The 27,304-nt window shown below is 43.2% G+C and overlaps 1 protein-coding gene across 2 annotated transcripts; it reads right to left on the reverse strand.

The window, feature by feature from the left end:
• Positions 1–532: 532 nt before the first annotated feature.
• LOC117425047 (protein Wnt-4) lies at positions 533–25,731 on the reverse strand. Of its 2 annotated transcripts, none has more exons than XM_034041700.3 (5): positions 25,057–25,731; positions 5,897–6,132; positions 4,423–4,554; positions 3,116–3,258; positions 533–2,254 (listed from the first exon to the last, which is right to left on the reverse strand). In XM_034041700.3, exons 1-5 carry the CDS (start codon positions 25,131–25,133, stop codon positions 1,787–1,789), a joined length of 1,056 nt encoding a protein of 351 aa, XP_033897591.1. In that variant the 5' UTR covers positions 25,134–25,731; the 3' UTR covers positions 533–1,786. The 2 variants fall into 2 exon arrangements, with proteins under 2 accessions (XP_033897591.1, XP_058849422.1); XM_058993439.1 differs by having other exon boundaries at positions 4,423–4,569.
• Between the last annotated feature and the right edge of the window lie 1,573 nt (positions 25,732–27,304).

The following is a 27,304-nucleotide window of genomic DNA, read 5'->3' on the forward strand; positions in this document are numbered from 1 at the left end:
CAAAGGGCTGTATTGTGTGGAGACTCGATGACAGGACACACAGAGGACTGAAAGGGGAGAATTCAGGAAACACAAAGATGACTGGAAGGGGAGGATTCAGGACATACACAGAACACTGGAAGGGGAGAATTCAGGACACACACACAGGACTGGAAGGGGAGGATTCAGTCCCTGAAAGGTAGTGGGTTTTTGTTCATTCACTCTGACACTAGAACAACACAAGCGTCACGGTCTGCGCCATCGTTTCTACTTTTCTGTGCATGTATGGCAGAGGGACACGGGTGCAACCTCCCCATCACCATGCGCTGCGTTGAGCCCCTTGCAAAGTGGTTTACACAAATGAACATCGTCTTCACAGTATACACATACTGGAATACACCTCTCTTTATCTGATCGTGTTCAATCATTTACACATTTCATGGACAGATCTTGCTTCAGATTCTAGGGGTCATTCAATGAATTTGTTCATAAGAGGGTTCTGCTGTATCATTTAAATAAAAAAAAAAGAAACTGTAGCAAAAGTTTGAGGACGTTTGTAGAACAACCATTTAACACACATGTTTATTTCAAGTGGTAGACCAGCAAACTGCTGTGGGTGGATGTTGTGGATAAATATTGTGTAACTGGCCACAAATATCTTTGACTGGCAGGATTAGCCAACATATAGACAGGGTGACATTATTATAGAATGTGTGCTTTGATTCCAGTTAGCTAAGGCATTGTCCAGCACGCTTTCCAGGGCTTGTATATGTGTGTGAAGTCCAGACATTCATCTCTCTGTGTTCCTCTCTGCCATTACTGTCTACTTGTAAACCTGAAATGCAACGAAAAGTTCTGTAATAATGTATGAATCACCCTGTATCATCTCCATCTATGTTACCAAGAACAAGCAAGAATGAACCCATCTGGAAATCAGATTTACAGACATACAGTATTCTTTACAGAGGACCATAGCCAGTTTCTCCGTTATCACAGTTTTTGGCTTGGGAGCAGTGTTTACATGGGATCAGATCAGTAGTGGACAAAGCAGTATTGAGGGGTTCCTCGTCGGTCAGTCCAGAGATATAAGCAGGCGTTTCCATTGGTTCTTTTGTGTTTTTATAACGCACCAATGGGAAAGGAACATTTGAGTGGCTAATGAAATTACGCTAATGTGGCAACAGCATAATCCCAAAGCACAGCCTCTGCCTTCGAAATGACTGCTTGGGTAGACTACAAAGCCCTTTACACAGGTGTATCGCTTCAATTAAACAAGAGGGAGTTCCCACCACACGTCGGAGACACTCTGAACGGACGGGGCATGTCTCTGTTCAGTCTGACCCACGCGTTGTTTCTTACGAACTTGACTGTCCTTTTTATTAAATGTACACCTGGACTGAGTCGTATCTATTCGTTTATTTATTTAAATGTTTACTTATTTGTTAATTAGTCTCAAAGTCTCTTCATTGCTCGTTTGCAATTCCGCTCAAAGCCGTCCTCCAAATCGGTCCCAAAAGCAGCATGAGTTAAAGATGAGTTCCTTTACCCTGAAGCGTCAGGGCCTCAGGGTCACCACCACCGCCTCAGTCAGGAGTCCCCAATAAATTAAACAATCACAACCACGAAACAAAACAAAACAAAAAAATGAAGACACATACAACTCCTTTGGGGCTTTTAAATTAGAAGACAACGGAGTCTCTGGAACTTTCTTCATTGCTCCTTTTTTTTTTGTCCAGCTGTCCTTTTTTCTTGTTTTTTTTACGGTGAGGTTGTAGAGTCCAAGTGCCACGGTGTGGGTGTGCGCCGATCACCGGCACGTGTGCATCTCCACCACTTTCCGACACTGCTTACACTTGACGTAGCAGCACCAGTGGAACTTGCAGCTGCACCTGTCCACCACCTCCACCTCCTCCGTGTGGAAGCCCCGGCCGCAGCACATCAGCTCACAGCCGTCAATGGCCTTGGAGGTCTTGTTGCACTGCCTCCCGGCCGTGCCCAGCACCCCGCTCTTCAGGTCGTGATCGCAGAAGTCTGGGCTGGGGTCCAGGTAGACCAGGTCGTCATCGGTGTGCGGCTTGAACTGCGAGTTCTTGGGCACCAGGACCTTGGTGGAGCCGATCTTCTTCTGCTCCACCTCGGTGGCCCCGTCAAACTTCTCCTTCAGGACGTTCCCCACCTTCCTGAACGGAGGCATGGCCTTCCAGCAGGTCTTCACCTCGCAGGACCCCGACACGCCATGGCATTTGCACTCAACGCGCATGTTGCTTAAGATGGCCTGAAACATCGAGCAAGAAGAGAGGTGGTTAGGAGAATACCAGGAGCTTCATATTGTTGTGATCTGTGCTTCAATATTCATATAGCGCTTGAAGCTATGTGATGTTCAACACCAACACCAATTCATGAAAGAACTGAAACTAGCCCTCTGGTAAACAACAGTCATTAAAATAAATAAAAACACTGATGTAAAGTATGCTGCGCAGCAGAAAATGACCTTATTCTAACTGTGTAAACATCGCTGTGCATCTTCTCTTATGAACCTGGCCCTCAACCACGTCTCTGTATTCTGTTTTGTAACCATAGGGCAGAGGCAATGCTCTTCACACACAGTCACTCAGCTACTCCCAAGAGTGTTGAAGCAGATTAACGACTCGTCAGCGGCCAGGTTAATTACAGGAAGATACCTGAAGGACCGGATCTATGCAAATCCCAGATGTGTGTGTGTCAGTGTGTGTGTGTGTATGAGTGTGTGCGAGTGAGTGTGTGTGTGTATGTGTGTGTGAGAGTGAGTGTGGGAGTGTGTATGTGTGTGAGGTTTGTGTTTGTGAGTGTGAGGTGTGTGTGTGTCCGTGTCTGTGTGTGTATGTGTGTGTGTGTGTCAGTGTGTATGTGTGTGTGTATGAGTGTGTGCGAGTGAGTGTGTGTGTGTATGTGTGTGCGTGTGGGCCTGTGTGTGTGAGAGTGAGTGTGGGAGTGTGTATGTGTGTGAGGTTTGTGTTTGTGAGTGTGAGGTGTGTGTGTGTCCGTGTCTGTGTGTGTATGTGTGTGTGTGTGTCAGTGTGTATGTGTGTGTGTATGAGTGTGTGCGAGTGAGTGTGTGTGTGTATGCGTGTGTGTGTGGGCCTGTGTTCTCGGGTACCTTCCTCCCGGCCTCGTTGTTGTGGAGGTTCATCAGCGCCCGGCTGGAAGACGACCCTTTGCTCCTCTCCCTGACGTCCACGAAGGACTGAGAGAAAGCCACCCCGTAGGCGATGTTATCAGAGCAGCCTGACCACTGGAAACCTGCAGGGGTACAGCACAGAGACGGTACCCTGTGAGCTGGGCAGGGCACTGCACAGAGGAGGATCAACCAGCAAGAGGCTACAGGAATACTGATTGAGATGTGGGATATACCCTTAGCAAATGATCTGCAATTACAGTGCAGTGGGAGTTCATTGGTACAATAGCACCACAGTGGTAACATTTTTATATTATGACAGACCAATGATATTACAATTACATGAACTCTTACACACTGGTAATCCATTGTGGTACCTATGTGCTATTTTATCAGGACCACTGTGCTATACTGACATTCTACTGGTATCCTAAAATTTTCTACAATATTTGCGTACCGATTTTAAAAATAACAGAATATCAAAACAGTACAGGAGAGTCGGTGATGCAGGAAACAACCTCACATTTCCTGCTTCACTCCTTTCGTCCCTCTCAGCTCTCCTCTACTCTCCTCTCCTCTCTGCTCTCCAGCTTCATCCCTCTCCTCTCTTCCTGCTCTCTTTTCTCTCATCTCCAGCTCCTCTCCTCCCTGCTCTCCCATCCCTGCTCTCTCCTCTCCTCTCCTCCCTGCTCTCCCCTCTCCTCTCCTCCCTCTCTGCTCTCCCCTTTCCTCCCTGCTCTCTCCCCTTTCCTCCCTGCTCTCTCCTCCCTCCCTGCTCCCCCCTCTACTCTCCTCCCTCCCTGCTCTCCCCTCCCTGCTCTCTCCTCTCCTCCCTCCCTGCTCTCTCCTCTCCTCTCTGCTCTCTCCTCTCCACCCTCTCTGCTCTCCCCTTTACTCCCTGCTCTCTCCTCCCTCCCTGCTCCCCCCTCTCCTCTCCTCCCTCCCTGATCTCCCCTCTCTCCTCTCCTCCCTCCCTGCTCTCCCCTCCCTGCTCTCTCCTCTCCTCCCTCCCTGCTCTCTCCTCTCCTCTCTGCTCTCTCCTCTCCTCTCCTCCCTGCTCTCCCCTCTGCTCTCTCCTCTCCTCCCTCTCTGCTCTCCCCTTTCCTCCCTGCTCTCCCCTCTCTGCTCTCTCCTCTGCTCTCTCATCTCTGCTCCCTGTTCTCCTCCCTCTCCTCTCTCCCCTTTCCTCCCTGCTCTCTCCTCTCCTCCCTCCCTCTCTGCTCTCTCATCTCTGCTCCCTGTTCTCCTCCCTCTCTGCTGTCCCCTCTGCCCCAGCTCTCAATGCTTACCCTCAGGGCCGACTCCGTGCACAGTCCGGTCACAGCCACACTTCTCCAGCTCTCCGCTGCTGCAGGCCCTGGTCACAGCAAACGCCACGCCTGCCGAGGAGATGGCGTACACGAAGGCAGCCTCCCGCGTGCCTGCAACAGACAGTCCTGTCAGAGGGACAGCAGAGCCAATCATGCAAAAGCACAGCAAACACACTCCAGGCTGGGGCAGCGTTCTCAACACCAGGACTGCTGGAGAGGACTGGCTTGGGCTTTCAAGACAACTAGTGACACCAGCAATGTTAATTATAATTTAATGTTTTAGTAAGATTTTTTTTTTTTAAAGAAAAAAGGTTTATAGTTTGTTTCTGACGAATTATGTTGGGTTTTACTCAAACCTCACAGGAAACAAAAACAAATCTTGAAGAAGTGCTGCCACAGTTGAATTCAATACCAGGACCCTACTGCACTGGCACTTAGACAACGAATTATAGACTTGTAGTTCTCAGATATACCACCAGGGGGTGCCCAAGCCTTTCAAATCAAGTTGAACAAGCGACTCCAGACATGACTTTGCCCTGCTCTTGGTGTTCTTATTTGAAGCTTGACAGACAGAGGATTTGGGGTGAGCTTTGGCAGCTACACTAGCCTGCGGGAGAACTGATAACCCAGATCCTGAACAGTGGCTCACAAGCTATTTTACAACAGTCTTGATCGAGCTATGTGTTTAGCTGCCTATCTGTCTCTCTCTGTGTCTTATTTGTCAATTCATTTGGGATGGAGAGGAGAGGCGAGCGAACACTTCTTTGTTTTAAAACAAAAAATGACTGTGAGGCAACGTTACTATAATAAACACAACTTATTAATATATCTTTATTAAGCATAAATCAAAAATCAGTTCAAAAACACAACTTACAGTAAATAAATCCCATACCAAATCTAATATCTATATTTGACAGTGTTTAAATGATTAGGAACAATAATACACCCTTAGTGACAGTGATTTAAAGTACAGTATTAATTTTAGACAAAAAAAATGTGTACTGATTCAGACCAGCCTTTTCATGTATGACTTAGAAATATTTCAAAAAGCTTTCAGGGGTCCTGCACATTTTTGTACAAGAATAGTTTATGACTTCTGCCCTAAAGTAGTATGACACAAACATAGCTGTAGCACAGGGTGCTGTGTGAGATCCAAGCCGAGTTTCAAACACTCCAGGTCAGAGCGGCCGGTAAGCAGCTCTGTCCTCTCAATTGTGGGGTGGAGATCAGCTTGTATCGTCCAGCTCCCTAGTCTACATATAACAGTCCACTGTGGCAGACACACAGTATGAAGGCTGTATAGTCACTACCTTTATTATACATGCCTTGCAGGGAGCTATAGACTGAGCAAGGGGAGGTAACCTTTTCAAAGTGCTTTTGTTAGGAAACAGTGTGGTCCAAGCTGGGGCAGGGGTAGTTCATGAATTGGTATCAGAGATGAAGCGCCTCTCACCCTGTGTGACAACCTTCCCGAAGACGGGCAGCGTGTCCAGGGTGGAGCAGTTCCAGCGGCGGTTGCGGAACTGGTACTGGCACTCATCGATGGCGAGCTGGGCGCCGCGCCGCACCGAGTCCATCACCTCTACGTTGCGCTTGCAGATCTGAACCTGCCGCTGGATCAGACCCTTCAGCTTCTCACAGGTCTCCTCCTCTGAGATGCTGCCCACCGACGACAGCTTGGCCAGGTACCTGCGCACAGAAACAGCACAGTGTCAGCAGAGATCCACCCTGGAGTACAGCACAATACAACACAACAGAAACAGAGGAGCGATCTACCCTGGAGCACAGAACCGGACCCAGCACCAGTCAAGTGCATAGCTTGAATGTTGTTGTGCCTCCTGGACGAACCCTCCAAAGGAGAATCCGTGTCCACCAAATGCTGCTATACTGCACACCTTAAGAGTAAGGTCACTGATTTGGAGATACAGCTAGCCAACATAACAGAGGGGTCAAACAATTGGCAAATCAGCCACTCAGAGATGTATGTATATCATGAAGAGGGCTCACGAAGCTGCTGTGCGCAAATACACAGAACCAACCCACAGAACCAACCCCAAACATTTAGCAAGAGCTGCAATCTCCCTACAGGAAGACACCCCTGCAGAACCAACTCCACACAGCTACCATGAGCTGCAATCTCCTTACAGGAAGACACCCCTGCAGAACCAACCACACATGAGCTGCAATCTCCCTACAGGAAGACACCCCTGCAGAACCAACTCCACACAGCTACCATGAGCTGCAATCTCCCTACAGGAAGACACCCCTGCAGAACCAACCCCACATGAGCTGCAATCTCCCTAGAGGAAGACACCCCTGCAGAACCAACCCCACATGAGCTGCAATCTCCCTACAGGAAGACACCCCTGCAGAACCAACCCCACATGAGCTGCAATCTCCCTACAGGAAGACACCCCTGCAGAACCAACCCCACATGAGCTGCAATCTCCCTACAGGAAGACACCCCTGCAGGCACCTGATCCAGACACTCTGATTGGTCTCCTACCAGCTGCCTGGGAAGGTGCTTTCACAGCGGCCCGCTCGACCTTCTATCATTGCTAATTATTCTCATGTGCTGGTTGGTCAGAGCAGGTTAGCAGTCAAACACATAGTAATCAGATCAACAAAGTAATGTCACAATTAAACACCAACGATACAATGAGCAACACCTTCTATCCCCGTGCGAGGAAACACTGTTAGAACCCTTTTAAAAGCTTTACTGATCAAAACGTATATTAAAATATACAGTATGATGTATCTGAACTATAAAATCAAAATGCACTATAAAATGTAATGGGATATCAAATGAATGATAGCTGTTTAACTGGAATTTGTATATGGCATGATAAAACTGTTTTCTAAAGTCAAGATTTCCTACAGCAGTATAGTAGATCATTCTAGCCTAACCTGCTGCCCACCAGTAAACCTACACCTTTTCCATACTTGGCTACAACATATTACAGCCCCCCCCCCCCTCACCCCCACTCCCTGTAAAAAATGAAACTTTAATCAGGGAAGTAATTTTCTTCTTTAGACACGCTGGAGCAGCTATGAAAACAACGTAACAATCGAATTGCTTTACACTTAGTGCAAATACAGTAAATAGTTTGGTACCCCATTCCTCCTACCAAACACACCAAATTCCTCATTCTCTCATTGCAGGGACTGAGGACAGCTCCGAGAACTCTGCGGTTAAGAGGCCAGCCAAATACTTGCTGGTGTCACAGGAGAGAGAGCTGACCGCTGAGACACAGGAGCAGAGAGCTGACCATTGAGACACAGGAGCAGAGAGCTGACCGCTGAGACACAGGAGGGAGAGAGCAGACCACTGAGACACAGGAGAGAGAGCTGACCGCTGAGACAGAGGAGAGAGAGAGCTGACCGCTGAGACACAGGAGAGAGAGCTGACCACTGAAACACAGGAGAGAGAGCTGACCACTGAAACACAGGAGCAGAGAGCTGACCACTGAAACACAGGAGCGAGAGCTGACCGCTGAGACACAGGAGCAGAGAGCTGACCACTGAGACACAGGAGCAGAGAGCTGACCACTGAGACACAGGAGCAGAGAGCTGACCGCTGAGACACAGGAGCAGAGAGTTGACCACTGAGACACAGGAGCAGAGAGCTGACCACTGAAACACAGGAAACAGACCTGACCGCTGAGACACAGGAGCGAGAGCTGACCGCTGAGACACAGGAGAGAGCAGCCACTTAACTTAAGCAGCCACACATGTTCCACTGGTGACCTGTTTATTCAGTTTTCACTGTATTTTTAAACCAGCAGAAAAACGACACAAGTTGATTCACTTGTCCCACCGTTTCAGTAACGCAGTCCAGTTTCAATAAGGAAAGGGACTCTCTTTGTCCAGCACAGAGAGCATGGGGGACAACAATACACGTGACACCAAATTGAAGGAGGGTTGCAGTTTTCTGTTGAGCAATTGGAGACTTTTTAATGTGATGAAAATGTATTGGAAAGGAAAAGTTGAACTAAGTAATGAAAAGAGGCGTGGGAAGTAAGGGAGTATTGAAGCCACAGCAACGTTTGACCTTAGAGACAGACTCTCTAAGTCAGTTATACCATTTCTCACTACGATTTTACCAAATAATTCAAGATGTGCTTGAATTATTTGAATCATATGTTTCTACACCTTCTACTGCAGCAGGCCTTAGCTCTGCTTGAGAAGCAGAGAGACACAGCTTGCACTGAGTACCCCGGTTTCATTCACAGGAGAGTTTGCACTTCTTCAGTATCGCCTGTGGGCCCTAGTTCACATGACAATATCTCCACACAATTCAGCACAATCACCAATCTCTGCTCGAGAGACAGAGGCCCAGGGCTGTATGGCAGGCAGGCTGGGGGTGTCAGGACTCAGTTGAAGGGGAAGCTCAAACAGCAGATAGCAGTATCGCCTGGATAGGGCCTTGTTGAAGGGGTCCAACCTTGAGGCCAGAGGACAGGGCCGAATAAAGCCAGCAGATATCCTGGCCTCCCCCTGCCCATCTGTCAGCTCAACACTGAGACACACGGCAGGGAAAGCTGTGCTGTGCGCTGCCCCAGAGAATTGGTTAGTCTTGTTTGTTTGTTTACACCTTTCCAAACATAATACCGTCTTCTTTGTTGTATTGTTTAAATACAATTCCAATCAAATGGAAAGAGACCACCTCTGTAGAAGGACATCCTGTCTATTGAACACATGCAGGATAAACGCCTCCTAGTGACACTGCAAGCTGACATTACTGATCGGAGTCAGGCTCATACAGACACCAGCATTCAGAAAGCTGGATCCGTTTCCAAAGGTTAATGTAAGCCTGCCACACGTCTCATAACTGGAAAGTTATTATTTAGCAATATGTAAATTTACATTCCATAAACCCTGTTATTTGTGCAATACAAAATAGTCTGCACTGTTTATCACATTACCATTTACTTCCCATCTCAGCATAATTCTGTGTGCCATTTAAAATGTTTACAACATCAAACACATTAACTGCAGGATAAAACTATATAACCAAAAGGCTTCAGTATAACTTTCTGTCGCTTTGCACTTTTGTTTTCTTCTTTCGTTTTTCTTTTGCAAGTAAGAAATGCATCCCTTTCAAACAAATTCAACCAGGTGCTATTGCTGTTACTAAAACGCAGCAGCAGTAATAAATAAAACAAAAACCGTCAAAGTATTGTGATTATTATTTATTCTTCTACAAAATGCAGAAACATTGTGCTTTAGTATTCAATTATATGACAAGTTGAAAACAGCAAAGTTCGTGAACAGCACAGAGCGCTCTCCATAGACAGAATCACCCCAATCAGAGTAGAAATCCGCTCAGTCGAAGTCACGCATGCGCACAGGTGGAAAGTACGTATGGGATAGATTCCGTGTTGGTTTTTTTTTCATCTGTGGTTCAGGGCTTCTGTAAAACTTTGAGCTGCTGAACAAAAATGAAATATTTATGGACAGCAGTTTAGAGGCAAAAAAAAAAAAGAAAATCAATTGAAGATTATTTTTTTTTACTTTCATTTTTAATTTTGTATTTCTGAGTCCCCCTATGACCCTTAGAAGTACCCCCAAGGGTTGAAAACCCCTGTTATAATATATTTCAAATTGTGTGATTTTTTTTTTTATATGTAATTTTAGAATTGCAAACGAGGCGCTCAGTCGATTCTCGTCCTGGCCAGTAAGGAACCGATAGCACTGGCCCTTACACTAGTGTAGTGCTGCCTGCATTCTAACAAAGCCTGCTTGGATTCTACTGACTCACTTGCTGAAACACATTCTTTTCGGTTCCTGATATTCAATGGCAAGCCCTACTGTGTTTTAATTGTACCGTGCTGTCAGCTTTCCAGCCTCCAATGCCCTTTCCATGTGCACAACACACCCAAGCGTGCTATCATTACAGCAGCCAGCAGACGTCATGGAACTCCCTTTAAAAACAGAACTGTATACGAACAGGGCAGACAGCTTGCAAACCCCTTCGGCAGAGAAAAACAAGCAAATCTCCAGAGCAGAGCGGAAAACCAAAGGTACACTAGGATGTACAAAAACAATGTAACAATGTGAATGAAACATTAACCGCAGTGAAGCTGTAGTGCTGCTCTGAAACAAGCGCAGCTGCTACTGAGCTGTACTCATATTCCACAAGGCTTGTGTCATTTCTAACATTTCTTGGGTTTTGCTCTTATAAGGGTTTACCACAGTAAATTTGCAGTTTTCCGCATGTTTTTGCTAGGGTTATACTAGGCATTAACCATAGTATACCATGCATTGCCTTGTTTTTGAATTTGCTTTACATACCTCTCTGTGCTTTACAATGCATTATTACACTTTGCTATGCTGTTACTGTACTATGGTAAACTACTATGGTAGCTATATAGCTCTAGGAGCCTTCACTGAAGTCCAGCGCTGACAGGAGTCATCTATCACGCCCAGCAGGAAGCCTGATCCCCCCAGTCTATCTGTCTCACAGCACAGCCGTGGCACTCAGCAGATAGCACTCTCACCCTCAGGGCAGGGGTCGCAGGTTCAAATCCTGCAGAGGATAACCTTGACCTGCTCCATTCACCAACACCACATACACACACACGCGCGCGCACACACACACGCACGCACACACATACACACGCGCACACGCACGCACGCACGCACACACATACACGCGCGCACACGCACACACGCACGCACACACATACACGCGCGCACACGCACACACGCACGCACACCCAGTGGCTGATGAGTTAATAAAATGAACTATCAGCATAAGACCCATACTTACTACAGAGCTTGGACTGAGATGCCAATTCAAAAGCGGTCTGGCCCTGGTGTCATTTCTCTCTGGAGACACTATAGAATTGGAGTACAGATAATACATGCCCTCAGTCTACCTCTACTACTGCCTCAAAGGCTGTTTAGTCACACTTGAATGTTTTTAGATGTGCCTTGCTTCTCTAGGAACATGTAGGTGACATCCAGACAGACTGACAGACACCTCCATATAGTCCTATATTCATTCACAACTAGATAAGCGGTTCTCTATATGTACAAATATAAGTGTGACATACAAACTAGACAGACAACCTCCACATTCCCCCAGATTAGTAACTCAGTAACATAGCCAGTTTCACCTCAATCGGACAAGATGTTCTCTAGATAGATGCATAGTGTGCCATGCATCTTTTGCAAAGACATTGAATAGTTAAGCCAGCTGATCTCTGCTGCAGGACTGGAAGTCAATCCTGCTCAATGCTCAAGCATTTTACAGGCCCAAGCTGTTAGCTGACATCTGGAACAATTAGGCAAACCCAAGACTGGCAGAGAAGTGTCCCAATGGAGTTTGGCAGTCATTTAAACTGAAACCAATTACAGATATTTAATAATAATCATAACATGATTAACCATGCTCACCCCACAGTCTTACAAAACATTCATAGCCCTTAGGAAATCCACCTTGACACAAATTAGAAGACTGCTTAAGGACTGGTTTTTAAGAGTTTATTAATATTCTTTCAGACTGAACGGTGCAAACCTTCTTAAAACAGTGTAATACAGGTCTCGTGATCAGCAAACTTGATTTAATGATTCCAAATTGGCTTTATAAAAACAGTCCTTTGAAAAATATCCCTAAAACACTCCTGAAGGTTGAGTCAATAGGGCCTAGTATTACCACTTTTTGATATTTTCCTATGTCAACAGTTTTCAAATATATAACTTATTTATTTGATAACTTTTAATACGCCTGTGTACTGTACTCCACGAAACATCTATCCGTGTTGAGACTGGCTGGTGAGTAATTTGAGTAATGCTTGTGTATATGTTGTACATGGTCTTACAATTCATTTCATTAAAAAAAAAGTTATACTGAGGCATAAGGCAAAACCAGTTAGTGAATATTTGAAGGAAACTGGTTTGAACTAATAATAATGATAAAAAAAGAACTAGAAACAATGAAGATTCCAAACGTGCACATAATTAACCACTGAGCGCTGGTGGAACCAGCTGAGGTGGGAACCAACCTCAACACAGCAGAACACGTGACCAGCTGAGGCTAACACTGCTATCTTGTTCAATCCTGATGCTGGTCTAGCCTTTATATTTGCTCTAGATCAAGTTTAAAGGTTGTATGTCACATTAGGCAATGGAACTCACTGTTAACCCCTCTAATCCACCGTGCAAACAGAGCTGGGAAGAGATAAACATGCCCCCCCTGGTACCCTAACCCTAACTAACCCTAACTAACCCTAACCCTAATCAGCCCAGCAGTCTGTGTGTGGAGAACAGCACTGTGCCTGCTGTGAATCAGCCCCGCAGTGTGTGTGTGTGTGTGTGTGTGTGTGTGTGTGTGTGTGTGTGTGTGTGGAGAGCAACACTGGGTTGAGGGCAACATTATGAAATGCTCTAGAAGACCCTGCTTGGAACACTGTGTCCAGTTCTGGTAACCTCTCTACGAACACGACTGCATTTGAAAAGGGAAACTGAGAGTAATCCCATGGACATTTTCTTTTTAAAACATGCAAAAAACCCCAATCTCTTCTATTTAGAAAAAAAGGCATTTAATAAATCCTTAAATGAGAGGACTAGACGACTGTACGTTCAAAATCAGAGCTCTCAGTAACTTATACTAAATAATGTTCATACCAAGTTTAATTGAATAAACAGTTTCCCGATATCTGGAAATATGTCATGTGTGACACGCGCCTCCATTATATCCCTGCTACAGGGGATTTCATCCCTGTGGGGATAATAAAAGCAAGCTCACTATCTAAGGTAGACTACACTTTCTATTTTACTTAGAGAAAAAGTTACCAGGTGAAGTAGTTTAAAAGACAAAGGTCTTTGGGTTAACTTTACTTCGTTCACATTTTGTAGCGTTCTTATAAACAGCCAGCAGTGTTGTATTTTCACTACATAGACTATTTAATTTTAAAAAGCCCAAAGCAATGTAGTACAACTGCCTCCCACTGCTGAATAAATCCTGGATTAAGTAGGCCTGGGTGGTCTGCTAGTGGAGGGTTCAGGAGTGCTGGCAATGCACAGAGAGTCAGTGCCAAACAAGCATCAGCTTCATGTGCGTGCCAGTCCCTCACATGTCATATTCACTAAAGAGAGCCCGACAGAAGATGTGCACTGGCCATATTCACTAAAGACAGCCCGACAGAAGATGTGCACTGCTCATATTCACTAAAGAGAGCCTGATAGAAGATGTGCACTGGTCATATTCACTAAAGAGAGCCCGACAGAAGATGTGCACTGGTCATATTCACTAAAGAGAGCCCGACAGAAGATGTGCACTGGTCATATTCACTAAAGAGAGCCCGACAGAAGATGTGCACTGGTCATATTCACTAAAGAGAGCCCGACAGAAGATGTGCACTGGTCATATTCACTAAAGAGAGCCCGACAGAAGATGTGCACTGGTCATATTCACTAAAGACAGCCCGACAGAAGATGTGCACTGGTCATATTCACTAAAGAGAGCCTGATAGAAGATGTGCACTGGTCATATTCACTAAAGAGAGCCCGACAGAAGATGTGCACTGGTCATATTCACTAAAGACAGCCCGACAGAAGATGTGCACTGGTCATATTCACTAAAGAGAGCCTGATAGAAGATGTGCACTGGTCATATTCACTAAAGAGAGCCCGACAGAAGATGTGCACTGGTCATATTCACTAAAGAGAGCCCGACAGAAGATGTGCACTGGTCATATTCACTAAAGAGAGCCCGACTGAAGATGTGCACTGGTCATATTCACTAAAGAGAGCCCGACAGAAGATGTGCACTGGTCATATTCACTAAAGAGAGCCCGACAGAAGATGTGCACTGGTCATATTCACTAAAGAGAGCCTGATAGAAGATGTGCACTGGTCATATTCACTAAAGAGAGCCCGATAGAAGATGTGCACTGCTCATATTCACTAAAGAGAGCCCGATAGAAGATATCCACATATTTGGGTCATTTAGGATTGTGGAGTTCTTCCTAAGCAAAGTGTAGCTAGTGTAGCTCTGGCTCCCATTCTGTGCTCGAACCCACTGCTTTCCACACTGCTACTCACTAACCCTAACCCCAAGCCCCATAGAGTAGATCATATAAACTGCAGAAGAGATGGGTGACATTAGGTACTTGAACCAATTGACACTACTATGCTTCCTATGCTTTTTAGCTGCAGCGTCTGGTGTAGGAGAGAGACAGATGTTTTGAGTGGATCATTATACAGAAGCTTTTGCTCAGCTGCTTAGTTGGAGGAATGATATCAGCGTCTGAGACTTCGGGTCCGTGTGAGAGGGTGACACAGGTATTCATTTTATTAATACATTTTTCTTAGAGTTTAGTTTGGTAAGTTAAATATTGTGGTTTTAGATAGCGAGATTTTTTTAGTCTGTAAATTGTTTTGTTTGATTTATTGTCTAAGCTGTATTCAAGTTTAAAGCTTGGGTAAATATGGAGATTGACAGATATTTCAGAGGTACAGAACAGGGGGCCCTAGCCCCTGCCCTGAATCACACACAAAGGTTACAATAAGAGAGTGCTTTGTATGTATCATTTGCTAAACATATTTATATACAGCTATGGCCAAAAGCTTTGCATCACTCTTTAAACACAAACTTGATTCCAGCTCCAAACTGGTTTACAAACTGGGTCCAGAAATGTGGCAATAAAACAATGTGTTAGCTTTATAAAATGACTCTTGTGTATAATCTTGAAAAGTAGTTTAAAACAATTTCATTTGTATTATGACTGTAGGGGACATAGATGGTTTTGTAACTGACATAACAGGGCCATTAAAGGGAAGAAACAGACATTCCTGGAGATACTGAATTGCGTTTTGCACCCAATGCTAACTGAATTCAATGACCATCTTCAGACCAGCAACTCATTCATGCATCAAGAACATCTGGAAATGTGAAAGAGAACAGCTCAGAAGAAGGATCTGGAAATGTGAAAAAGAACAGCTCAGAAGAAGGATCTGGAAACGTGAGGGAGAACAGCTCAGAAGAAGGATCTGGAAACATGAAAGAGAACAGCTCAGAAGAAGGATTTGGAAACGTGAGGGAGAACAGCTCAGAAGAAGGACCTGGAAATGTGAGGGAGAACAGCTCAGAAGAAGGATCTGGAAACATGAAAGAGAACAGCTCAGAAGAAGGATCTGGAAACGTGAGGGAGAACAGCTCAGAAGAAGGATCTGGAAACATGAGGGAGAACAGCTCAGAAGAAGGATCTGGAAACGTGAGGGAGAACAGCTCAGAAGAAGGATCTGGAAATGTGAGGGAGAACAGCTCAGAAGAAGGATCTGGAAACGTGAAAGAGAACAGCTCAGAAGAAGGATCTGGAAACATGAAAGAGAACAGCTCAGAAGAAGGATCTGGAAACGTGAAAGAGATCAGCTCAGAAGAAGGATCTGGAAACGTGAGGGAGAACAGCTCAGAACAAGGATATGGAAACGTGAGGGAGAACAGCTCAGAAGAAGGATCTGGAAACATGAAAGAGAACAGCTCAGAAGAAGGATCTGGAAACATGAAAGAGAACAGCTCAGAAGAAGGATCTGGAAACGTGAGGGAGAACAGAGCAGAAGAAGGATCTGGAAACATGAAAGAGAACAGCTCAGAAGAAGGATCTGGAAACGTGAGGGAGAACAGCTCAGAAGAAGGATCTGGAAACATGAAAGAGAACAGCTCAGAAGAAGGATCTGGAAACATGAGGGAGAACAGCTCAGAAGAAGGATCTGGAAACATGAAAGAGAACAGCTCAGAAGAAGGATCTGGAAATGTGAGGGAGAACAGAGCAGAAGAAGGATCTGGAAACGTGAGGGAGAACAGCTCAGAAGAAGGATCTGGAAACATGAAAGAGAACAGCTCAGAAGAAGGATCTGGAAACATGAAAGAGAACAGCTCAGAAGAAGGATCTGGAAACATGAAAGAGAACAGCTCTTGATAACAGGACATTTAGTTGCCAGAATGGAGTTGCAGGCATTAAATGCCCCCTAATTCAAACTGCCTTCTTCCTGGTGCAACGATGCTGTAGGGTGAGCAATATGTCATTACAAGTAGATTTTTATGATCCAAACATTCCTCAGATTTTTACTGTAACTCATCACGGTAATATATATTGAGGGATTTAATGAGTGCTTGTCCTCCAGGAATGTCTAATGAACCTGTAACTCAACCACTTCCTAGTGAACTCCCTGTCCCTTTAAGGTGCTACTGTTCACCTTTGATTTTAATATGATTAAAGAAATGAAACCTGAGGGGCAGATACAGTAGACCCTGCCCTTTTATTCAAATTGAGGGAGTGTTCCCGTGACATTCTCCTTCAATATCGACTCACATTGTAATAGCAACGTTCTGAGTTCCCTGCTCCTCTCTGCTTCACAGTGTCTCCAGGACTCAATAGGAAGCACTGTACGCCTCGGGCATGGGGTCAGAAGTTCAAACCCTATCTCGCCTAGGCAGCCTTAGGCTGCTTTATCCAAGGGGTGTCACTATAGGAAAGCATGCCAGCACTGAGGAGAGGGGTGCTGCTATGAGAAAGCATGCCAGCACTGAGGAGAGTGGTGCTGCTATGAGAAAGCATGCCAGCACTGAGGAGAGGGGAGCTGCTATGAACAGCTACAAATATTCAGATAATCCATTCATAGAAATTACTTCTTTAGGCAAAATGTCTTTACTGTAAGGTGGAATAGACCAAATTGTATCAGCATTTTAACAACAAATATTCACTTGAAAAATCCATGAACTTCCCGCCACTTTAAGAACGCGCCTGTGTGTAGAGTGTCTCTTATTTTCTGCATTACATGCAGTTGTGTCTGCTGAAACTGAGCAAAATGATTCCTGCTATAATAGGAGACACCCTACACACGGCGTAATCATTTATTATAAATCACAAAAACCAACACTGGACTCTGGAATTGCTAACATAAACGGTTGTTTTTTTAACTTTAGAATTGTGTCACAAGTTCTCTGCACAGGATGACACACAAGACAAATGAACTGGAATGCTTACAAACCCTATCAATGAATGTTTGATACATGAATTATAATATTAGCAAGAAAGTGAGGAGAGGGAGCTCAGTTAAGGAAATGCTGTACTAGTATGGCTGAAGGAGGAGCTCCTCCAACAGGCTCCTCGTTTAGTGCTGTGTATGTTTCCGTCTTGCTATGGTTGGCCTCACTGCAGCTACAGAAAATACAACAGGACAGAACAAACAGAAAAGGGATCCAAACAGATTAGGAAACCGTACAGTACATCCCTTTAACTTGTGTTGGAGAGAGACGCCCTCGTTATAAACGCTCTCTGAACTGCTTGTGTTTCTGCAGGGGAGCTTCCAAAGGGAAAAGCTACAAATCAGCACAGCAGAACAGTGCACATATAGTGATTTTCACCCCAGAAATGACCCAGAGCAAAGTTTAACCTGCCCTAGCTAGTGATTTACCAAGAGCTCAGAGCCTTGCTCAAGCTGCAGTTTATTCTTCTGTCACGGGAATGAACAGTACATGTTTGACTTGGTCAGCTTTCTTCTTGTTTCTTCATAAATGGTGCAGCCTCTAATTTCAAACTATGTGAAGCAATCGAATCTGGCTTTTCTAAAGGTGCAATGAAATGTACAGGTGGCTTCCAAATTGTTTTATGAAGAATTATCGACTTGGAGCCATTGAAACGTTCTTGCTATATGGTTGGGTTTACTACGAAACTTACAAATATAGCAAGTTGCTAAATCTTTTTATGAGTCCCCTGCAGTTTTTTTTTAAATCTAAAACCCACTCTAAGGTTTAAGAATGTGGCCAGCTGTGTATTTGCATGCATATTGAGAGAAAAGTTTCAGCCAATTACTTCTTCAGTGGAAAGAACATACTCAACTTTTATAGACTTTGTTACATTTATGAATGAGTTTGGACAGTTTACTGTATGTATTATATTTAGGGCTTCAGATTTTCTGTTTTCCGATAAACATGGATTAGACACCTCCGATACAAAATAATGAAATCGGTGTATATCCAATAAACAGGAAAAACACTGGAAATTGCTATTCAATTCACGTTGACGTCACCCCTTTCCCAGTGCAATTAGTTATGCAGTGTCCCTCCTTCCTGACATGATTCCAGCATTGATTTGTTCTGAATACTTTAAACCCACCCCATCTACTGAGTGGCAGCAAGTTCCTACATTTCTATTGGAGACCTTGCAGACAAGGGAGGGTTGTACATGCTTGCGAGATTTAAAACGAGATTACAATTAGTTACGCAGGATTGTAAACAAAATGTCAGTTTGGTTAGTGGTTACAATGGGGGTCCAGCAGGAACCCGTACAAAGCTCTACATGGTAGAAATAGAGAGACGCCCACATGCCTTACTAATCAGCATGAGAATTACCATGACGGGTGAATACACACAGGGATGGGGTCAGGCAAGTCCATGCTGCAATCTTTGCACTACCAGCTATTACAATTTGCAAAGTCTACAGGCTATTTACTATGAAGGTTTAAAACCACAGAGTCTCAATCGCCAACATGATTTCTTATACAGACAAATTAGGGAAGTACCACAGATCCCATTATAACACCACTGGACCACCCTGAAGAATCCCCAGCATTAGCAGAGTAAATCATTGCTAGCAATGGAAATGGATTAGAACGAATAAAGTAGGTGTCCTAATATAGTGGCACACTGGGACTTATATACGGTACTATAGTATTGCCATTGATTACCACTGTGTATTGATTCATACTGTGCCATTGTTATACCACTGATCTGTCTGTGGTTCAATTCTACCAATGGCAGCCACATACCATGGTAGCAGCCCTTGAGCTCGTATTGCCCTTGCAGAGTGCAGTACCACTGCACTGCCACTGGAAAGCATTAAGTAGGGACTGTGCATCTATCTCTCTATATTTACACTGTGTCCTACAAATCAGGCATCATAGGTGTGACTCTTATCTGTTTCTTTAAGCAAAGAGGAACAGATCATTTTGGTGTATGGTGCGAAAGTCAACAGGGTGTGGCCCCCTGATTTAACAAGGAACACCCTAATCAGCATTATCTATATGATACTGCCTGTGATGTCTCTTTCAGGACACTGAAAAATAAATAGTCCGCTCAGATCTCCAATGGTAGTAAATAGATTATATCTGAGGTGACACTGGGTTTGTGGGCTGGATAGCTCATTCAAATATTATACATGTGTTTGAAAATGAGACGATTAGATATCCAGGGATACAAAGATATTAGAAGGTCTTTACACAAAAAGGCAATTTAAACCCTCTTTTGTTCAAGTAATATAATAACCGTGAATCTTACAAAGCAAGCAACAAAGGGTAATTTAAGGACTGAGAATTATACATCTGTTGTTTTGGTGTAAAAACCTTGGGAAAGGTGGTCCTTTGTGAGCAAGCAGTCTGAATGGGGAAAAAGGGGAGATATATGCCCCACATCCTGTCATTCCACATTGTTAGAAAATTGATAACAATTTGGTGTACCACTGCTCTTGGCAGATGACTTGCTGATTAAAATGTTTACAGTGTATTTGAAAAAGAGACAAGGGTTAAAACAAGCAACTCATGTGCCATCTAGCTCTGTCCTAAAACGTGTTGCAGGGCAGTGCATAAAAATGATAGATAGACAGATAGATAGACAGACAGACAGACAGACAGACTTATTTTTGAAAAGGTCAGCAATGGCCAAACTCTGTGCTGGCACCACAGTGCAGAACTAAAGCCAGCAATAAAACACTATAAAACACTCCTGCTAGTATTTTAATCATATATCAAGTTAGCCAAGACAGTAATAGCAGGGGATGCTATTCAAATCTGATGTGCAGAATAAGCTTGTTACTGTAGCTGAACTATGTGGAGAGCTGAATATAGTAAGGACCATATTGAGGCCAGTCGGTCAGCATGTCCTGCTGCTCTAGTGACCCCTGCTGGTTAAGCCTGGCATAGTAAGTGAAAGAGAAGAGAATCCAGGACTCAGTAGAGATTTCAAACAATCTGGCCTCAAACTGAACAACTTCAGGTTGTTGGGAATATATGTTGGTTTGATTACTTCTCCTGTTCCTGATGGAATGGTACACATTTGTCGCCTGGTTGTTTTAAATGGTATGGTGCTGTAGTGTACAGTATGTGTATGTGTGTGTGTGTGTGTGTGTGTGTGTGTGTGTGTGTGTGTGTGTGTGTGTGTGCGCGCGTCTGTGTCTGTGTGTGTGTGTGTGTGTGTGTGTGTGTGTGTGTGTGCGCGCGCGTCTGTGTGTGTGTGTGTGTGTGTGTGTGTGTGTGTATGTGTTTAACACTGAGAAGTGCTTTGCTTGAACGCAAGGCAAAAATGGTAGCTATAGTATAAATATTAAACAAAATAAACTATAATGTAAAGGGCCAGGTGCCAGCCAGGTGCCAATGGTTGTTTATTTATTTTTCTGATATAGACTTTTTCATACTGCTAATTCGCACACTTTAGGCTCATTAGAGCATTAAACTCCACAGTGTCTTGTACTGCAGATACCCTTTGACTCACAGATCCAAAGGTTTTTCAATTGAAACAGCGCGTAGTTCCAACATAAAAGAGTCTAATGTTTGTCATGATTTTAATTGCACTTTAATTACATAACTGGCATTACACTACTGGGTGTGTTAAGTTAGGTGAGCTGCTCAGAGCCGCTCAGTGAAACAACCCACTTAACAGGATGCTTAGTCTCACTCCCCCTGAGCAGCTCATAGCTGCAGAGCAGATTCCATCGCTGATCTGAGCGAGAGGAAACATTCTCGCTCTGGGTCGCTGAGTTTCTTAACGCACACACTGTTACTATTTAAACGGTGTGCTGTCTCGGTTCCTTTTTCACAAATACATCAGCTCTACATCATTTGGAAGGTAATCCCCTTTCTGTTTTGTTTGAAGTACTCACAGCGTTACAGAGGAGCAAGTGGAGCAGGGAAGCAGCCAAAACTGCCTTATGAGAATGTAAACAAACTGGACAACAAAGTCTGTACTCAAAATTACATATGGCAACAAACAAAAACACGGACTGCTTTCTGAAAAAGTAGAACACACAGAAAGAAGGCTAAACTGTAGCAATATGTAGTATCCAATAGCAATATGTAGTCCTGTTTGGTTTAAAATAAACATTATTGCGGAATATTGAAGTTTATAGAGTATAATTCCATATTACCAACCCCAATCACACAATGAACACCTAATAACCACTATTCTTATCTATTCAGTTCAGGCTGAATTGATCATGTTGCCACAAATTATGTTAGGCTTAATAGCTATGGTGCAATGTATCGCTAACCAGGAATTAAAGGTCATTTCTGTTGGACAATCAGTTGCAAAACACATACGTGTTGACGGGCACTACAAGGCGTTCACATATATCATTTACAGGTTCTATCGAATTTAAGTTTACATCGAACATTTTTCTTAATTTTCTTAAATGTCCTTTGGAGGCTCCCGTATCCATCAATATGATTGGTGACTGGGTTGAAATGGTACAAAGCTTACTCTTTGTGATAGTAAACCACTTAATAGAAAACTGAAAAGAAACGGTCAAAATCAATCTTTCAGACATTTCATAATCTGGATTTCAGGCTCTGTTTTTTATAATGACGATTCGTTTTTCTAGACAAACTGAAGTGTGGGCCATTTCTGGTTTTTAATCCATTTCGCGTTAATTTAAAGAAGTTTTAAAGTACTTAGTCGGAAATATGTAGACCAACATGGAAAACGCAACACAGTGTTACCTTGTAAACAAGCAGTCTGTCCCTCTGTAAACCTGTGTAGGCTATCAAGATAGCTTTACATCCGCTCTGTTTAAAACTCACACCGGATTATAACAGCTTGCGCTAGCGCCCTGGCTGAGAACAAGAACACCCAAAAATAGGTTAAGAACGTGCACGACAAAAAATGAAGAAATTAAAATGTAATAATTATCTTTTCTTCTATAAACCCAGGTGGTATGCGTGCTACTTTTCTAAAGCAAAATTTACTCAGCAACCCTAACAGCGCCCGTTCTGTTCAGGTAAAAAAAAACACGAAATCGACCAGCTTCACCGCAAGCTACTATTGCTTATAGAAAGTGACACCGCAGCGCAGCAGATAGCCGAAGAAACAAGCAGCGCACTATCCAGCAGCTTAGCCGATCTAAACCGTTAATGAAAGTTAGTACAAAGACCCTAATTTGGCAGTTTAGGGCTGCGGAATATATATATATTCACCTGCTCGTGCATCAACTATAATTCATATTTGAATCTTACAGATAAGTACCCGCAACATCCCCCTTTTCAGAAATAAAGACATTATTTTAGTCAAATGATATTCTGGCTAATGTTCCCAAAGTCAATGGTAACGAAATGAAAAGGTTGACTGTATGCCCTGAGTTCTCGTGTTGGTTATACAGCCCGTGCACAGTACAGTACGCGCCCGTTTGCCTCGCGCAGAGTGGGAATAAACATATTTTGAAAGCTATTAAGTTCAGATTTTTTTTTTTTTTTTTAAGTGTGAAGCAGGTCTCTACACGTCCCCCTTCTATTACCACACCTTAACATCGTGTAACATTTTTTTTTTTTTTTTGTTCCTGGGTAGTAAGTGTTATTTCCTAATTGCTTATGCCTCAAAAGTATAGAAAATGGCTATTATTCCCCACAAACTTTGCTTTTGTGACCAGGACAGTGATATTTTGAAATTTACCTATTTTCCAGAACATTCCAGATAGATTCAGTGCTGCATAAACTTGGAGTAACTTCTAGAACTTTCTAGAGCTTTCCAGTAATATAAATAGTAGTATAAATACAGGGGCCTTAAGCCCACCAGTTCAGTTTAGTTCCAGCTGCCTAAGTGGATACATATCTGCATTTTTCTGAGATGGCATCAAGGTCATAGGAGACTTCAAAATGGTGGCATTCCTGATGGGTCTCCAAGGCGGTTTTACCAAGTTTCCCTGCTATCTTTGCCTTTGGGACAGCAGGGACACCAAGGCGCACTACCACAGGTGGGACTGACCACAGCGGACCGAGTTCTCTGTGGGGAGGAACAACGTCAAGTGGGAGCCACTGGTGGACCCCCGGAAGGTGCTGATGCAACCACTGCACATCAGATTGGGCCTTATGAAACAATTTGTCAGAGCTCTAGATAAGGAGTCGGCAGCCTTCAAGTACCTTCAAGACTTCTTCCCTAAGCTGTCTGAGGCAAAGGTCAAAGCCGGTGTCTTCGTCGGACCACAGATAAAGAAGATCCTGGAGTGCAATGAATTCCCCAAGAAGCTCACTAGTAAGGAGAAAGCGGCTTGGAACAGCTTTGTCGCAGTGGTTCGGGGCTTCCTGGGCAATCACAACGCCGAAAACTATGTGGAGCTGGTTGAGACTCTGGTGAAGAACTACGGCACAATGGGCTGTAGGATGTCCCTCAAAGTCCATATCCTTGATGCTCATCTTGATAAATTCAAGGAGAACATGGGAGCGTACTCGGAGGAGCAAGGCGAGCGCTTCCACCAGGATATACTGGACTTTGAATGCCGCTACCAAGGACAGTATAACGAGAACATGATGGGAGACTACATTTGGGGGCTGATTCGTGAAAGTGATTTACAGTATAGTCGTAAATCTCGAAAAACTACTCACTTCTAAATCTTTTGTAGTCATTTTTGTATTACTTTAGTATACATACATGTTAATTTGGATTCATATGTTGTTTTTTTCTGACTTTATGTGAATGAAAAGACACAAATTCGCCCATTTCTCATTGGAAATAGGTAAATTTCAAAATATCACTGTCCTGGTCACAAAAGCAAAGTTTGTGGGGCATAAGCAATTAGGAAATAACACTTACTACCCAGGAACAAAAATTGTGTTACATAGTGTAATCATACAAATGGGACTGAGTAATAATTACAAAAAAAATCACTCGGCAGCTTTTGGGTTTTAAAATAACATGAGGTTATACTTTTACAGTAATTTGCTTTAGGCTTCCAACAATAAATAAAGGCGAGGTAAGGCACTAAAAACCTGACATATTTAAGGATTTTTTAAAATAAGAAATACAAAAATAAAAATTAATTAACTGGTTTTAGCTACCTGTCACAAAACGATTACCGCAAGCCATCCCAAGCCAATGTATATCAGCTGACTTTGCATACACTTCACAGCAAGGTTATTCACCTCAGTATTATATATATATAAACACTAGAGAGACAGCACTGAACACTATGAAAAGTCGGCCATGCAGAACATAAACATAGAAGTTGTGCAATAATTTTAAAAAATGCAGCCCTATACCACAGCATGTTTGTGCGCCGTGTTGGAGCAGAGACATTAAGAGAGGCAATGTATGTACAGGAATAACATGCAATCAGTTTCAAAAACACTGACTGCTTTAAGAATGCTATCGAGGGCCACTGTATCAAAATCTGCGCGGTTTTACACAAGCATGCACTTTCTAAGGAAATTGCTTCAACTGCATGTCACTTGTGTCAGTTTAAAGACATAGCTTAACAAATGTTATAATAATAATAATAATAATAATAATAATAATAATAATAATAATAATAATAATAATAATAATAATACACACCTTAGCAAATCATTCTGGTTTAGGGTTATGCTAGAAAACAAAATAAGTATTGCAATAAAATAAAAACTTACAACCAGTTGCTGGCATTAGCGGAGAACAGCGCTAGAATGAGAAGCAGGAGTGACCTGAGCAAGTACTCCGATGTCATCTTGTACGTGTAAAACCCCCAAAGTTATGAGACGTACAATCCGCACAGCCGGCTTGTGGTGTCAGGCACTGTTTCTAACAGAACCCTCGGGAACTGGAAACGGGAGGTCAGTTCATCCTTTCGAGGATCAATTCGTTCCACATCCACTTCAGAATGTAAAAAAAAAAAAAACTCATGGAGTTCTCGGTTTCTGCCTCATCTGCAACTTTTTAAGAATGAATTGTAATAAAGAGGTGGTTTTCCACGCCACCCCTGACTGTAGCTGGCGTTTTAATATGCGTGTATTCCTTTATCTTCGCTGCAGTCTAATGTCATTCGTGGTGCTGTTCACAGATTATGATATCTACAGACAGTAGTATTGGGTGCAACTCTTTGGCTTCATTGGTTTAAATCATTTTTTTTGTCCTGGTCGTTTCTCTCCTTTTTGTGTTATCTGTGCTTGCCTTCTATTTTTCTCTTTAGTTGTTTTTATTTGTAATTTTTTATATGAATATATACATATGCATGTATACACTTTTTTTTTTTTTTTTTTTTGAGAGAGCGTGTAAGTTTAAGCGGAGGCTCTGTGAAGCTCTGTCCGGGAGATGCGGCTCCTCAGTCGGCGTGAATCGGAATGCCAGCTGCCTGGATCGAGGGCTAAAAAACTCCTGTTGGATTCGTGTGGGCGGGGAAAAGGGAATAGGCGGGGCTTCGGGCAAGTATGGTGATGTGGGTGTGGTTTGACACAGACTCTCACTCAGGGGTGGGTGTGTCATCTGCTGAAGTGGGTGTGGTCTGGGTTAGGCGCTTGCCACAGTTTTTTTAAAGCCCAGCGAGTGCTCGGCTGTTTTAAACCCCCCCCCCTGAGAGGATACGATAGTCCAGCAGTTTACCCTGAGGTAGTAAAATCGCATACTCTATCTGGCAGCGTCACTTATTTTTTAATAAAGCAACTACTTTGCTGGCTTTTGGAAAACAAAGGGCTTTTAAAATTATTATTATTGACCACAACTGAATATGTATGTATATATATATATATATATATATATATATATATATATATATATATATATATATATATATATATATATATATATATATATATTACTAATAATGCAGTGATGTTTTTTCCTACAGTACATGGAACTACCCATATAAAACTTTAACACAGTGAATTTGCAGTCGTTCCACAATTATCCAATGGTTATACTATGTGTTTACCATACTAGTTTACCATGCTTTGCCTTGCTTTATTTTCAAGATGCTTCACCATGTTGTCACTGTTCTTTATTACACTTTGCTGTGCTTTCACTAGAAAAAGTTTTAAAAGGGTACTTAATCTTTTTTAAATTCATCGCACGCTACACTATATGACTGTTCTGGGCAGGCTTGACAGGCTATACCTCCTGCTCAATGAAACAAGCAACACTGCAGCATCTCACCTTGATTTCAGAGCCTGGCAACAGTTCTGCACTTTAAATACCACCTGTCTCCCCAATACAATGACCGTGAAATCACTGTGGAGAGATCGCTGGTAGAGATGGATGTCATGCAGAGACAGGCTAGGATTTCATTCTTACTCAACACGCGGGTCATATCTGGGAAGGCTGGGCTGCAGTACACATCTTACAGCATGCTTTAATATTAATAACAATGCATAGCTGTTTAATTAAAAACTAGAAATAACTCATATGTTAGTTTAATTGCCCTGAGAATATGTGCATCTAAGTTTTTCGTCAAAGCGTTATTTAACGGTGATGTTAGGTATCTTCACAAATTTGTATTAAACGTCACTCACTCAATCTTACATACACTCTTTAGTGAAATAACGTGGTGTCCTGTCATCTTCCTTTCCTGTGTAACTCAAGCATGGTACATCACAAGTAGTTCAAGAGTTAGGACAATACTTGTATGACTGCTTGACATTATCTCATCCAGGTCCACTGTATAAATCTGCCCCTGGAAATCAGGGGGTACTGGAGGAAGGTACGGTGAAGCTTCAAAATGCTTCAAAACCTCTTGGCTTTTCTGTTAAGACTCTGGGTTCTATTCTGTAGCACAGACAAGGGCGCATTTTGTTAGTGGAATAAAAACATTTTAACAGTATAACACAATTTAGTAGCAGGATATTTTTATAAAAAATAAAGATAAGCCAGTGTTTAATAGAGCAGACCCAGAGGACTTGATGAAGA

The sequence above is a fragment of the Acipenser ruthenus genome, chromosome 20 (assembly GCF_902713425.1).
Source record: "Acipenser ruthenus chromosome 20, fAciRut3.2 maternal haplotype, whole genome shotgun sequence".
NCBI lineage: Eukaryota > Metazoa > Chordata > Actinopteri > Acipenseriformes > Acipenseridae > Acipenser > Acipenser ruthenus.

Bases quoted from the DNA above. Each gene is read 5' to 3' on its own strand.
- LOC117425047 (XM_058993439.1), bottom strand. From the start codon at position 25,133: ATGACATCGGAGTACTTGCTCAGGTCACTCCTGCTTCTCATTCTAGCG. The intron at 6,133-25,056 runs GTAAGTTTTTAT...TTCTGTGCGCAG, and splicing joins GCTAATGCCAGCAACTGGTT to GTACCTGGCCAAGCTGTCGT. The intron at 2,255-3,115 runs GTACCCGAGAAC...TCGATGTTTCAG, and splicing joins ACAACGAGGCCGGGAGGAAG to GCCATCTTAAGCAACATGCG.